Raw genomic sequence first — 13,686 nt, 5'->3', positions numbered from 1 at the left:
AAACAGTGTTTATGTTCTGCAATAGTTCATGAATTCGAATTTTACCTTGGTATAGATGTTCGTGAATATCTTTAGATAGACTAATTTCATTGCACAGGTATGAGGTGGCTTGAAAAAATTTTCCAGTTTCATATATCCTTAAGTCCATACACAGTACTAATATACAACAGGTACATCCTTTCATGTGCAGGAGTCAAGTAGTAAAAGTAAAATAAAAATGTACCCCACCATGCAAAAAAGCATCATATTGCTTATAACATGCAAAACAGTAAAATCTATTATGCTAAAATTTTTTTTTTATAGCTCAGGCTTGTCAAAGGTTGAAAACACTTCATGAAAATGCTATACTTTCACTATCTACTGTTATTTTACTTGACCCTTATATTCAAATTAAAAAGTGGATGTGCTTGTGTAGGAACATTGGATTTCAAATGCTATAGATTTGCATGATTTTTTTTCCTTAATTTCATAAACTGAGAATGAAAAATAAACACGAGTGTCCTGATGTACCTGTTATTAAGAGGTGCCAGTCTGCTATGAATGACCTAAATAATACTATCATTTGAAACAACTTTATTTTTTATGATCATCATAACACACACATGCAAGTTTTGCAAACTTCTAGATCATTATTTCTTAACACTATGCTCATTACGCTGCAAGAAGATTACACTGAATTTATATTTAGATCTAAATAAATCCAAGTTTTAATCTTTCTGAATGCTTCAAAAGTGAAAGCTTGCACCCATGAACAACAATAAGCACATGTACAAAGCTATTTTAAATTAGTGCTTTATTTTTACGGACGCAACATTTATGAAACTTGAATATTAGTCTGCTAACTATAAGTTATGTGGCCGGTGTTTGCCAATTTTTGTGAGATGAAAACTTTCTATTTCTATATGAGATCAAACTCTTCAGTTGAAAAGTGCTTATAAAGATTCTTCATATCCCAGAGAGGACATTATTATTATTATTATTTGACACCTCCAGGGAGTCCTGACTCATCGATAGAGGGCACCTACTCTACAACTCTGTCTCCACCGCTCAACCTCATCCACACCAATGCCATCTACTGTCCACCATCACCACTATTATTTTCACAGACAATCACAAACATCCATGCCATGGCATGATTCAAACCCGCAGCCTTCTGGCTGGAGAGCGGATATGCTAACCAGGCCGGCATGAGGAATCCAGATCTTTCCAAGGAAAGGACAAATGTTAATATCATCCTTGTGACTGAAAGAAATGAAGGAGTTTTAAATGATCAAATGCTGGTCAACTTATCTGTTAACACCAGCAATGGTAATATAGCATTTTCTATGTTCTTTATCACTGAAAAACACCTTTGTAATAAGGATGAAACTAGTCATATTTATATCTTAAATATACTGTATATAACAGAGGAGTAGGAAATTAATCTCACCAAGCATATAAGGAACATTTTGAGGAAAAAAAAAAAAAATGGAGAAAAGGGCAAAGCTAATAATAATGGTAGGTATTTGCTGGACCTCTGCTCAGGACAGTGGCTAGTCATTACTAACACCATGTTTCAACATAAAAATTACACATAGAGAGAAGACAAGAAAAAAGAAAAGCATCATTGACTACATCATAGTTGATAGTGATAGCATAAAGCTGGTTCAGGATACAAGCGTGTGCAGAGGATTCGAAACTGGAAGTGACCATTACTTAGTATTAAGCAGGATAAAAATGAATATCACACTGAAAATAATATGTAAGAAAGTTTTAAAAAGAATTAAAGTTGAGCAGCTTTTACAGTAAATTGTAGACTCAACTATGCAAACATTATTGAAAAAAATTTGCAGCAGTTTGAAAACAAGAACCAAACATTGGAGTCTCAGTGGAAAACTCTGAAGAAGACATTGATTGATTCAGCTAAGGAGGTATGGTGAAGGCTGTATGCAAGGATAGAAAAATAAGAACACCATGATTGACACAAGTTAAAGAAGCAGTCCAGGAAATGAAGAAAAAGGCATACCAAAAGTTTTTAGAAAATAAGTCAATAGATGCCCTAAAAGAATACAAAGAAAAAAATGTAAGCGAGCTAAGCTATGTGTAAAAGTAGCTAAACAGAAAGTCATGGGAAGACTTTGGTAAGAGTATGGAAAATAAATATCAGAAAGGTGGCAAAATGTTCTGGAGGCTATTGAAGAAGCTTAGAAATGGAGGAAACAGTACTGTAAAAGGATTCAAAGATGATAAAGTTGACATGAAAACTAAAGATAAGGATATCGTACATATCCTTATCTTTAGAGTAATTACTTTGAAAGACTTAAACAAACCAAGCATCAGTAAAACCGTACTAGAAAATTTTCAAGGAGTACGTGTTAATACTTGAGGTAGAAAAAACCATCAAAAACTTGAAATGTGGAAAGGTAGCTGGAGTAGATGATATTCGACCAGAAATGCTTAAGTATATAGGTATAAGTTTTCAGTGACTACAGTGCATAATTCAAAGGGCCTGGCCAGCAGGTCGAATTCCCAATGATTGGAGTAGAGCTCTCATAGCACCCATCTATAAAAAATGGGAATAAAGCTGAATGTAAGAATTACAGAGGAATTTCTCTACTGAGTGTTCAAGGTAAGATTTATGCAAGCACACTTGAAGAGGTTCAAAAAGATTGTGGAAGAGAAACTTGGAGAAGAAACAAGCAGAGTTCAGGTCAAATATAGGTTGTCAAGATCAGATTTTCACTTTATGACAAATAGTTGAGAAATTGTGGGAATATGACAAGGATCTGTAGTTAAGTTTTGTAGAGCTGGAAAAGGCATGACAAAGTACCCAGAGAAAAGCTTTTCAAAACAGTACAGTTATATGGGGAGAACATTATACAGAGCAATCCATGGTCCATATTTAACTTGTCAGTCAGCAGCTAGAATTGAAGGAAATACAGGAAGATGGTTTGATGTAAAATCAGGGGTAAGACAAGGATGCACATAATCTCTACACTGTTATTCATCATCTATATGGATCACATTATGAAAAAAAGTTGGCATTAGGCCTAATATTAGAATTGGAGATTTCAAACTTAGCTCTTTGCCTTATGCAGATGATGTACTCCTAAACACTTCTAGTGCGTCTCCAGGAATCTAACTAAACTGAATAATAGCTATAACAGATTTCAAGGATAGAAAAATACCAAATTTCAAGCAATAAAAAATACCAAAACTATGAAAATAGGCAGGAGCATAGAAAACTTCACCTACATTCTGAATGGAGATCCTATAAAACAAGTAAAATATTTCAGCTAGTCAGGCACAGTTTTTAGTGAAGATCACAAGTGAATAAATTTATATGAAATAAGAGAAATTAGCCCCCCCAAAAAAAACAAACTAGCAATATACAAGACAGTGTTTAAACCAGTTATAGATCTGAAAGCTGGGTCAGAAGTAAAACACTTGACCAAAGACATGGACACAGATATGAAGGTTCTGAGAAAAATTAGGAGTTAACCAATGGCAGAATCATATTAAAGATGAAGATATTAAAAAATAACTTAACATTATTAGCATTCAAGGAGTCACAGTAGCTCAGTCAGTAAAGAAGAAGCCCTCTGGTCGGAAAGACCTGGATTTGATTCCCGTCAATGACGTGAGGAACCTTTATCCGGTCTCTTTTGACTAAAGGTAAGTTAGCCGGTCTCATATGGAGGTAGGGGTTTTTCATCCAGAAACTCGGGTTTTTCGTCCCCCCAGAATAGGCAAACCGGCCCCATGAAACTCGCACATCTAGGCATAGGACACACACCAGGAGCCATAAGGCCAACCACTTATCCTCAATATGGTAGCAGTTAAAGGTAGGAAATATCCTCGACACCGCAAAGTAAAAGAGAAAGGAATAATATTAGCATTCAAGAATGTGTCAGCGGAGCTAATCTAAGGTGGTATGGCTACTTAAATAGAATGGGCGATAGCAAAATAGGTATTTGATGCCAAGATGGCAGGAAAAGATATCCAGAGGGAAAACCAAGGTCTAGGTGGATTGATTCAGTCAGAATTGCCTTAGAACAAAATGTTAGACATGAAAATATAGGCATGCATACAAGTAATAGACTAATTTGGAGGAAAATTATGAATAGGAGATTAATACTAATATAAACTTAGTCGTGTTGTCATAGTAACCTGAACACCCCTTGGGGATGTATACAGCAGTGATAAACTATGAAAATTTTAACAAGGAACTCACGTCGTCGAGCATAACTTAGCCCTCATAATACTTATATTGAGACTTAGTAGAGCTTCTGACAGATATGATAATTCCTGTAGGATATCAATCATTAATGTAGATCATTTAAAAATTCCAAATTGAGAAGTCGGTTAAAAAAGCCTTTATATTTATCGTTCGATGCAAAATGCTTGCATAAAGCTGGATAATTTTTCCACGCAGCAAGGGACGTTCGTAAACTGCAAGCTGCCCATCGTGGTCCAAACACATGGCCGATCTTTAAAATTTCGATACCAAGGTCTTTTGCAATCGTATTTAATTCTCGTTGATTTTTTTGATGATAAAAAAAACATAATTTATCCATAAATATTTCAAAATGATTTATTTCTTTAATGATTTTTTAATGATAAGTGTAAACGATGAGCTACACAATGCTAAATCACAATGTTGCGAAATTTTTGTAGAAGTTTGATTGCGACACATGATTTGTTTCCTAACATTACACTAGCTCCATGAACAAAATGCAATGAGACGATTTTTTAAATAGTTATCAGAAAATCCATATGAATTTAAAGTAGCAATTATAGTAGCATGTATACAATCTGCAGTGGTATTTTCTAGTTCTACAAGATTATTAAACAAGAACAAGGAACAAGGGACGTAAACTTGAGAAAAATTTAACAAAGGGCTCACGTGAGCCCTTTATAGCTCACCACTGGGTGTATAACAGAAAATTTATATTATTTTTTATTACATGATGCCTCCAGGGAGTCCAAAGACTCATCGATGGAGGGCACCTACTCTACATCTCTCCGTCTCCACCAACTACAACAAGCCTCAGCTACAACACTGCCAACTACCGTCCACCACTAGTATTTTCAGACAATCACAAATATCCATGGCTGGATATTTGTACTGTATCCTGTTCTATCTGTCAATTTTGGCACTGGCAAACTATTCTTCATGTTTTCTGCATAGCAAAGTGTATGTTCAACCACACACATTCATTCCACCTATATTTGACCACACACATCACTCATATGGTATAGGTCTCGCAACCTTTCATTGTGGGTCAGATATATAGACATGCAGTACACATGGGGGTATATGTTATGTGCAGATCATTTAATTACACAATTCATGAACTGCACAACATTTTGCACATTCCGTGAATCATACAATGCCCTTGTGCAATTCATGAAATGAGTAGCATTTTGAACAATTCATGCAAAACGATTTCTACTCATTTCGTAAATTGCATAGTGAATTCATGAATTGTGCAGAAATACATCTCTCTGCAGTTCATGAAATGTGTAAGAGGGATGTACAATTCATGAAATGGGCAAGAAACTACACATCATGATTTGTGCACCTTCATGATTTGCAAGTAACAGATTATGTGTGTGTGTGTGTGTGTGTGTGTGTGTGTGTGTGTGTGTGTGTGTGTGTGTGTGTGTGTGTGTGTGTGTGTGTGTGTGTGTGTGTGTGTGTGTTTAAGCTTTATAAGTGCAAATTAGTTGCAACAAATATGCATTTTTTTATATTAAAAAAATTCTTATATTTCACTTTGATTTGCCACAGACATACAGTTACACCCCGAGTTATGTAAGTAATGTGTTCCGTAAACCTTTATGTAACTCGAATTTTACGTAAGTCGAATTTGTAAATTACATACATACAATAAAATGTTCAATGGCTACTCATACCACTGTTTTGCATTAATTTTTTTTTTTGCCCTTAATCAGATATTTTCCATTTTTAATATTTTTCATTTTTGAGGTAATTAAAAAAAAATTCAATTATAAAAAAAATTATCAATTGTATTTGAATAATATACATACTGTAAATATGAAAGTATGAAAAATACATAATATAAAAGAATATAAAAACAAACTGAAATATTCACTTTTCAGATAAAAAAAAAAAGTCTTGTGACGGCTAAGTTAGCTGTTCTAAGGAATGCTGTTCTGTGGGAATTACCTCTTTCGATGTTGAAGGCTGAGGATAGTCGGGGTCAACTGAGTTGTCATCCTGACTTGGTAATAATTGTGTTCTTCAACGCTACCGCACCTTTATGTATAAAAGTGGGAAAATTCTATCAACAACAGCTCGGGAAATAAACTGATCTATTTCAACAGCGAATACAATAGTGAAGGATAAAGTTTGCATTGTTGAAAACAAACTTTATCCTTCCCTATTGTATTCACTGTCGAAACAGGTCAATTTATTTCCTGAGCAATTGTTGATAGAATTTTCCTGCCTTTATACATACGAATTATTTTCAACTTTTCTTCTAAAGTAATTGCAGACCTTTGTTTTTTAAATTTATTATCAGCGCATTCGGTTTTGCATTTGCATTCCATTTTAAGGGTAAAAAAACAACAAAACTAGCAGTGATAACATCTACTACTGTACTGCAGTAAGGCTGTCAAAGATGCACCTGCACAAAGCCGCAAACGTGTTCATATGTGCTAGTAGATTTATTATGTAACTGCGAATTTACGTAAGGCGTGCATTACGTAACTCGGGGTTAACTGCATAACTTTTAATGCACTGCTGCATTCAGTAATAAATGTGCAAATACCAGTTTTGAGGAATAATATGTAATATGCTATTATGGATCTCTCTAACTCATGGAGGGAGGGAGAGAGAGAGAGATCTATCCTTGTATGTATGTCATTCGTACAGTTTCTTTTGTATGACACTGTTTATTTAACAAGGTTATAATGAACATAAGTCCAAGTAAAAAGAAGCAGAATTGTGTCTTCTGAAGCAGGTCATAAGAATGGAATGGAATCTGGAGCATTCAGCCATAAGAGAAAAAAATTCTCTGGTTGAGTGCCGCACTTATGGCAAATGCAATATTACACAAACCGATTTAAAAACAGGTTTGTGTCTTTAAAAGAGATTGCTGCAGAGAGAAAAGATTCCATAGGCACAACTGTGTTTTCATCAACAGTCTGGAATGGGACATGAAATTATGCAAACTTATGAAAACACCAGTGAACTTCAGTATCATAGATTAGAATAGCTCAGTGAAAACTATTTAAGTTATAGGAAGAGTAGGATAAAGTAATTTTTAGTGCTGAGTCTAAAATAATGTGATATACACTGATGGAGGTATCCAAGTTCATGTTAATGATGAAAACCAACTTACACTTGGGATGAATTTCTCATGGGTGTTATGATACGAGTTTATAACAGTTTATTTCTGCCAAACTGAAATTGTGTATTCTAGAAAGAGTATCTTTTCCAGAGTGATCATTTCTCTGAAAGTAACTATTTATTAACATGATAATGGATCTTCACATAGTAGCAATCTTGCCAAAATCTAAATACTGTATACTACCATGCATGCTTCCCCTTTATACAATGCACTTGTCATCTTGTTACAGTAAGTTGAACATTTTTGGAAAAAAAATAAAAATAAATAAATAAAATAAATTTATATATGAGTCACCAGCCAGGTTGGACAAGTGGATAATATACCCATTCTCCAGCCAACAGGCTGCTGAATCACTGCCTGTTGACCTACCACAACATGGATGTTTTATGAATGTCTTAGGATGGTATATGAATTTCATCTCTCAGTATGAAATCATTCTACTTAATAGAGAACTAAACTTGAAAAAAAAGTTCCACATCTGGGGTCTACAGAGAAGTGTTCCAAGTTTCTGGATTATCTAACCATGTCCACCCACAGTACCAATACTAGTGTAACATGGGCTTAGAGTGTTTCATGAATAAGATTAAGTCCCACTTCAAAAACATTTGTTTATTCATATTAGGATATATATTGGAACATATTTCCCCCCTGAATATTAACATATATGCAATATTCACCATAAAAAGTTGGTATTATAGATGAGGCATACACTTCCAAATTTAAAATCTAAGTATTGATGTGATTATTTTCAGGAGAATTATGTATGTATGCGAGAAAAATCAGCATTCATACAATGATAATAAAAGCATGTTGCTATTATTATTATTACATAACACCTACAGGGAGTTCAAAGACTCATCGAGGGAGGGTACCTACTCTACAACTGTCTCCACCACTCTGCCAATCCACCAGCTGCAACTCATCTACACCAACGGCATCTACTGCTGACCACTACAACTAGTATTTTCACTAACAAACATCCATGCCAACAGCAGGACTCGAACCTGCATCCTTTTGGGTGGAGAGCAGATACACTAACCACTTTGCCAACCAGGCCGGCAAAAATCACAGCTGAGAAATTGTGGCCGGCCATGTAGTTTACCTAAAATAGCACCAGAGGGATTGACGTCTGGTAAAAAACACCATGGGCAACCTAGAATCACAAGATAGTTAATACAGTATTACAAAATGAACTAATTCTTCGTTCTCCACTTTAAAGAGATTGCAAGACAGAAACACCTGGAGAGAGAGAGAGTATGTTAACCACCTTACTGGCCATTACGGATCAAATATACGCATCCTCATACACTTCGTATCCATCATATATTTCAATGTAATATCAATGGTATTACAATTTTAATATGCACTTCTCATCCATGATAACTTGACGTCTATAGATGTCTTGGCCAGTGGCATGGTTAAGACCTTTATAGTGCCCACAACACCCTAACTTACCTAAGCACACTTAAAACAGATTAGGTGCATTTCCTCTAGGCAGAGGATACGAGTGTCAACCACCCATCACACTTATCAATAATGTTTTGTCCATTGAGTATATTTCCTACATAGACTATGGGCAAAGAAGAAATCCACAAACAGTTGATAAATTATGGGAAAAATCATACTTGTCATGTGCATCAACTTAACAATCACACTGAGTAATTATTATTCGAGTCCGAAGACTCATCGCAGGAAGACACCTATTGTACAACTCTCTGTCTCCACCTCTACCACCAATATCAGCGCCATCTACAGGCCTGATCCACTACCACTAGTATTTTCACTAACAAACATCCATGCCAACAGCAGGATTCGAATCTGCATCCTTTTGGCTGGAGAGCGGATACACTAACCACTTTGCCAACCAGGCCAGCAAAAATCACAGCTGAGAAATTGTGGCAATTGTGTAATAATCTGGATATATTTGGCAAGTAAATCTATACTATCCCATCTTTATTCTAAAATATTACTTTATCTCAATTATGAATAATGAATTCCATCTAATAAGAAATTGAGATACCATTGCTCTTCAAATTTTATAAATAAATGATATTTTGGTACGTTAATAAACCATCTGGGTCATCACAACAAGATTTAACTATATAAACGTTTTCATCACCTTCTGAACATGTCAGATTTCCTTTTCATGAATATTTCAATAACTCACCTAATGAACAGTCGCCATAAAATACAACATTAAACAAACATAAAAATCTAAACGAAATGTATTTAAATTGCAAATAATAAATATATATAGCCACGCAAACATGATTAAGCCTAACAATGAATGACATGCCACAGAACGTATACACACAATATGCTATGATATAGAAGTTATTAAAACGGCTAACCTTCATCACTAATATCATCAATGAATCCCTCGGAATCACTGAAGTTGGGTTCATCCTCTATACCATTTACAATGATATCATCTCTCTCACTTTCAAGAGTTTTATCGCCATCACCTGCTCTCATATCACTATCTTCAGCCATCTTGGAAAGCCTCGCGACACATGCTGCCAATATGAACTCATGGTTTGTGTTATGTCGTTATTCAAAAAAAAATAATAATAAAATAAATAAAAAAATAGGTGGCACAACGATTACGAAAGAAAAAAATATTGCCTATTTCATATCCAATTATATAAAATATAAAACCATACTTTTGGATTTCATAAATGAATTATAATTTAATAAAAGGCGTTCGTTGATTTATTATTTATGTTCCTTTCATAATAATTCGCAAAATTAAATTTGATTCTGTTTTAATCAACTGAAGGTCAGTTAGTTGACCTAAGAAGAATGTAATAGCTTCCCCCCCTCCTCCCGGATACTATCTTTGTCTTCATCCAGCATATAGGCAAATCGACCATGACAACACACAATTTACAGACAAAAAATAATTTTTTTGTGGGGACGGTAGATTGTAGATATGTATAGATGGAAGTAATAGTGCGGTTGGAGGATCAAGACGGTGAGTTGGGTGTAGCGGGAGGTGTGCCTCCCGACAATAAATCTTAGGACTCCTTAAAGATATCACGTAATAATAATCATGATAATAAAAATTCGAGAAATTTAATTTAGTTCCGTTTTTAAGCTGTGTGAAAATTTTTTTTTCACACAGCTTAATTATTTTTTATGAAATAAAAAATAATAAATTCGCTAACATTTTATTCCCAAAGGAAATAGGCGAGAAGCTCATTTAACCATAACTAACTGGGAGGCTCATCTTTTCCAGATGTTCCATAATTATCTCGGTATTGCTTCTAGCGCTCGTATAACATATGGAACTCTTCTTGCTTTCTTGTTCCAAAGTCGTTGAAAATAAATCTCCAGATCATTGTTCTTAGATTTCATGCATTTTTTCTTGTACTTTACTATCCCCTAATATTGCCACATCAATAAACAACACATGTTGAAGGACTACAGTCATATTATGTTCAAGTTGTCCATCTGAAGTCCCATAATATCCTTCCATTTTCAATAACTTTTCAGGATGTGTGTGTTCTCAAGGGATTTTTCAAGTTGGGAACTATACAATCAATGGACAAAACATTGGATATACCTACCTAACAGCTTGTCGGTCCTCCTCTAACGCAAATAACAGCCCTTTACTCTCTGAAACAATGATTCCACCAGATGATGGAGGGTTGCTGGAAATAATTCCATCCATGCCTCATGTAGCATTGCCCACAACTGCAACTTAGATGTGGGTTTGGGATACATGGATCTGATATCTCGCTCTACAGCATCGAAGAGAGATTCGATCGGATTTACATCCAAGGACCTTGCAGTCCGATGGGACGGCGCATTGTTCATCCTGCATCCTGCATTGTTTATCGTGCATCCTGCAGCCGATGGTTTGCATCAGCTGCAGACTGAACGAAGGCCATGAAAGTGTGTGTGTGTGTCTGTAGCTGATCAGCCAGCAAATTAAGGTAGCTTGTATATTTAAGGACCTCTCCATACAAGCTAAGCGACCTAATGTTGCACATGAGAAGACTCCACTAAAACATCACAGAGCCATCACCTCCTTGAACAAAGCCAACCTAGCAGGAAGGGACCATGACCTCGTGCTGTTAACATCACCTGCAATTCTCATGAGCTCGGTACAACTGACAACGGGATGCTTCATACCATAAGACTCTAGGACACACTGCAGCGGTCCAGTTTTGATGGTCTGGACATCAGGCGAAGCGCAGTGCCAAATGATGAGCTGTCAACAGCAGTACACGATTAGAGCATCGACTGCTGTATCCCATGTAATGCAGGGTGCGCCATATCATTCTTACGATAACGCTGCTTGGACCTCTGAAAATGAAATTGGATTTGATTTGTGCCGCTGTTGCCTTGTGGGTGGTCTGTAGGAGCCTGGACACTCTATGTTGGCCCTGGTCATCAATGGCGTGTGGTCGGGCACTTCTTGCACTCTAGGCCCTGGTGCATCCTTTGATGATATACTCACGATAGATCCTTGACATGGTTGCCTTCGAAAACCCTAGGGTTCATATCGCTTGGGCGATCAAATGATTCATCTGTCTTACTCCAATAATACGTCCATGATCAAAGTCGCTATGATCGCCATATTTATCTATGTTCGACGATTGCGATACACTCTTGGGAAGCACCGATGTTTGCCTATTTACCGATTACATTTAGGTGCGTTTCTTCTAGGCAGGGCATACTAGTGTCAACCTCCCATCGCACTTATCGATAATGTTTTGTCCATTGAGTGTATTTCCTGCACAGGCTCTAGTATACATCTCTCACTACCGATAATGCCTTAGTTTAGTCTGTGTGAGCAATCTTGCTGCAAGAACTAATTGGATGATCCAGTGTCGTTTATTTATGTTTGCAGTCGGCATTTGCTATCGCTACGGATTTTAAAATAAAATAAAATAAAATCTTTTCAATCTTCACATTTAATGCATTTGTTTGTAGTGTTTGTTCTGAACCAGCAATTATCAGAGCAACCTCAAGAAAGAGATTGCTCTGCTGAAGCCATTGCCAAGTTAAATGACTGTCAGTTTGCTTTCAATATCTTTCAAATATAGAGAATAGAGTCCCTTATTTTTCCATCCTTCTGATCTTTTTCCCATTTCCTTTTATTGTGCTGCTTTTTTACATCTACTGCATTCATTAATTTCTCTTTGTAAACTTCAATTAGCATCTTTTCTGTGTTTTCATTCAGAGGCGTAGCTAGATGAGGCAGAGGGAGAAGTCCGCCCCAGGCGGCACTTTGAACATTTTTGAACTTTTGCAGTTATTTCTAAAATGCAGTCTCGGGAACTTAGTTCCAACTATTGTAACACTACAGCGAATTTTTCTCACAACTGCTGTAAGTGTTGCTAGTTGTGAGAGGAATTTTTCTAAATAAAATTGATTAAGAATTACCTGCATTACTATGAAATAGACTTCTACAATATCATCGACAATTTTGCTTGAAGAAAAATTACATTTTAGAATGTTGAAATTAAAGTTTTACTTCAAAAATAAACATAGTGCTTTAATTTATTTCCATATACGTCGTTTTGACTTTTTTGTAGTATGTTTGGTGTGTATTGAGAGGGGCGGCAAACTCAGGGACCGCCCCGGGTGGCAAAAGCTGTAGCTACACCACTGTTTTCATTGATGTTATTATGCAAAACTATTTCCTCTTCTACTGTTTGTTTGACTTGTAAAAGGCCACATCCACTTTTCTGGCTATGTATAAGGGATCAGCATCATTGAGTGAGTGCAACGCATGATTCACTCTCATAAATTTTCGTGTTATATGATCAAGTGTATTCAAATCAGCTTGTGTGCAGTCAATTATCCTTGCTGTGTATCTGTATCTGATTACAGGTGTTATAGCGATACCTTCATTTAGGTTGGAATTCAACACTTTTGTTGCTCTTTTCAGATATTTAGTCCTCTTTCTTTTTGAGGTCTGACCTCAAAATGTTGTTTGCCTCAAGAATTTCCAGGTATTTATACACATACCGGCCACTAAATTAGAAACATATATGTTATACCGAGTTGGACCTCATTTAGCGACTGCCAATATCGATCCTTTTTAATTCACTGCGCGTTGTTTGGTGAGATATGATTCGGAAACCTCTTCATTAAATTATTCGGCCAATTGCTACACACAAGAATTTCTGTTTGTCCTTACAAACCTTCTCAGACAGCATTCTCCATTCTGACAGACTGTCTTACCACAGTTACACCTCTTAGACGTGCAATGTGGGTTATATTTATTTATGTTTGTTTATTATTATTTACTTAATTATCTTAACATTTTATATTTAAAAATATAAAATTTTTATCAATGAAAATCATTATGTTA

At 35.8% G+C, this 13,686-nt stretch overlaps 1 protein-coding gene across 1 annotated transcript in view; it reads right to left on the bottom strand.

The window, feature by feature from the left end:
• eIF3b (eukaryotic translation initiation factor 3 subunit b) overlaps window positions 1–9,861 on the bottom strand; it is a 242,628-nt gene extending 232,767 nt beyond the window's left edge. Inside the window, exon 1 of the mRNA XM_090410856.1 lies at window positions 9,710–9,861. Coding sequence (XP_090266982.1) covers window positions 9,710–9,851 — 142 coding nt within the window. The 5' untranslated portion in view covers window positions 9,852–9,861. The remainder of the gene's footprint in view (window positions 1–9,709) is intronic.
• Window positions 9,862–13,686: the final 3,825 nt, after the last annotated feature.

The sequence above is a fragment of the Typopeltis vanoorti genome, chromosome 21, assembly GCF_054136105.1.
Source record: "Typopeltis vanoorti isolate ZY-2024b chromosome 21, IOZ_Tvanoo_1.0, whole genome shotgun sequence".
In the NCBI taxonomy this organism is placed as follows: Eukaryota; Metazoa; Arthropoda; class Arachnida; order Uropygi; family Thelyphonidae; genus Typopeltis; species Typopeltis vanoorti.
This window is presented reverse-complemented; position numbering and strand designations above follow the sequence as displayed.